Raw genomic sequence first — 1,147 nt, 5'->3', positions numbered from 1 at the left:
GCTGGGTCCCTGGCCTGCCGCCTCCTTCTTGCAGGTGCGGCGGCTGGTTCGTATCGCCCCCGCCCCCACCCCGTCACCTACCCCCGCTCCCGTTTCTGCGTCTCTTTTGAGCCCCTTTCTCTAAATATTTGTCCTCCCGTCTCTGCACTCACACTTTTTTTTTTTTGCACTCACACTTCTAAGTCTCCCTCCCTCTGGGTCGCTGTCCATTGCTTTCTGAATGTGCCCCCCTCCTTCTGAGTCTTTGCCCCTCTTCTAAGCCTCAGTGTCCTCTCCCACCGCCGTGTCTCGGTATTCCCAACCCCCGTCTCTTTCTGTTAGTCTTTATACCTTTTCCTCCGGGATTTGCCTTTCTCTCTGGACCCCTGTCCCGCCCCCCCCCCTCCCGGGCCTCTGTCCCCCCTCTGTGTTTCTCTGTCCTACACTGCCCCCCATCCCAGGCTTTCTTCTCCCACTCTCTGGATCTCTGCCCATTCATCTGGGTCTGTCCCCATCACCCTTGCTATCTGGCCTCCCTCCCCGTGTCTTTTCCCCCTCCTCTGTCTCCGCACTCCCCCACTGCCTTTTCTCTTTCTGCCCTTTCTCTTCCTGGCTGTCCCCATCCACTGGTCTCGCCCCCCTCCCAGGTCTTTTCACTCCCCCCCCCCAGTCTCTGTCCCCCTCTCTTTGCCCGCATTTCTTTGGCCCTCAGTCCCGCTGTCCTTCAGCCTCTGCCCCCGTCTCTGGACCTCTGGGCATTTCTTTCAGGCTCCCCCACCCCCACCCCATCACCCCCTCTAACCCCCATCCTGGCCAGGACACCGGGCTGCGTCACTGCAGGGAGTTGCAGAAGTGGGGCTTGTCCTGCAGAACAGAGAGTTAGCTCCCCTCACCACGCAGACCCTGGGCTCCCCACTGCCCCTGATTCCATACCCTTGAGTCTTGAAAACCCCGCCGGGACCCAGGAGGGCAGAGAAAAGACATCATCGGGGCTTCCGACTCCTCTCTGCCCCGAATTCTGGTGTATCCCCGGGCAAAAGCAGTGAATCCTGGCGTGAGGGATTGGGCTTGAGTTGAATGAGGCTCTGGGCAAGTCAGGGGGTTTGGTAGGCACTAGGGGCTGGGGGTAGGGGCCAGGGTAAGGACCTTAGTCAGCTATCCACCCTTA

At 59.9% G+C, this 1,147-nt stretch overlaps 1 protein-coding gene across 1 annotated transcript in view; it reads right to left on the bottom strand.

Moving 5' to 3' along the window:
* Nucleotides 1-810: 810 nt before the first annotated feature.
* Nucleotides 811-1,147, bottom strand: part of NAPSA (napsin A aspartic peptidase) — an 11,858-nt gene continuing 11,521 nt past the window's right edge. Inside the window, exon 10 of the mRNA XM_006763878.2 lies at nucleotides 811-843. Coding sequence (XP_006763941.1) covers nucleotides 811-843 — 33 coding nt within the window. The remainder of the gene's footprint in view (nucleotides 844-1,147) is intronic.

Source organism: Myotis davidii, unplaced genomic scaffold (assembly GCF_000327345.1).
Source record: "Myotis davidii unplaced genomic scaffold, ASM32734v1 scaffold358, whole genome shotgun sequence".
Taxonomy (NCBI): domain Eukaryota; kingdom Metazoa; phylum Chordata; class Mammalia; order Chiroptera; family Vespertilionidae; genus Myotis; species Myotis davidii.
This window is presented reverse-complemented; position numbering and strand designations above follow the sequence as displayed.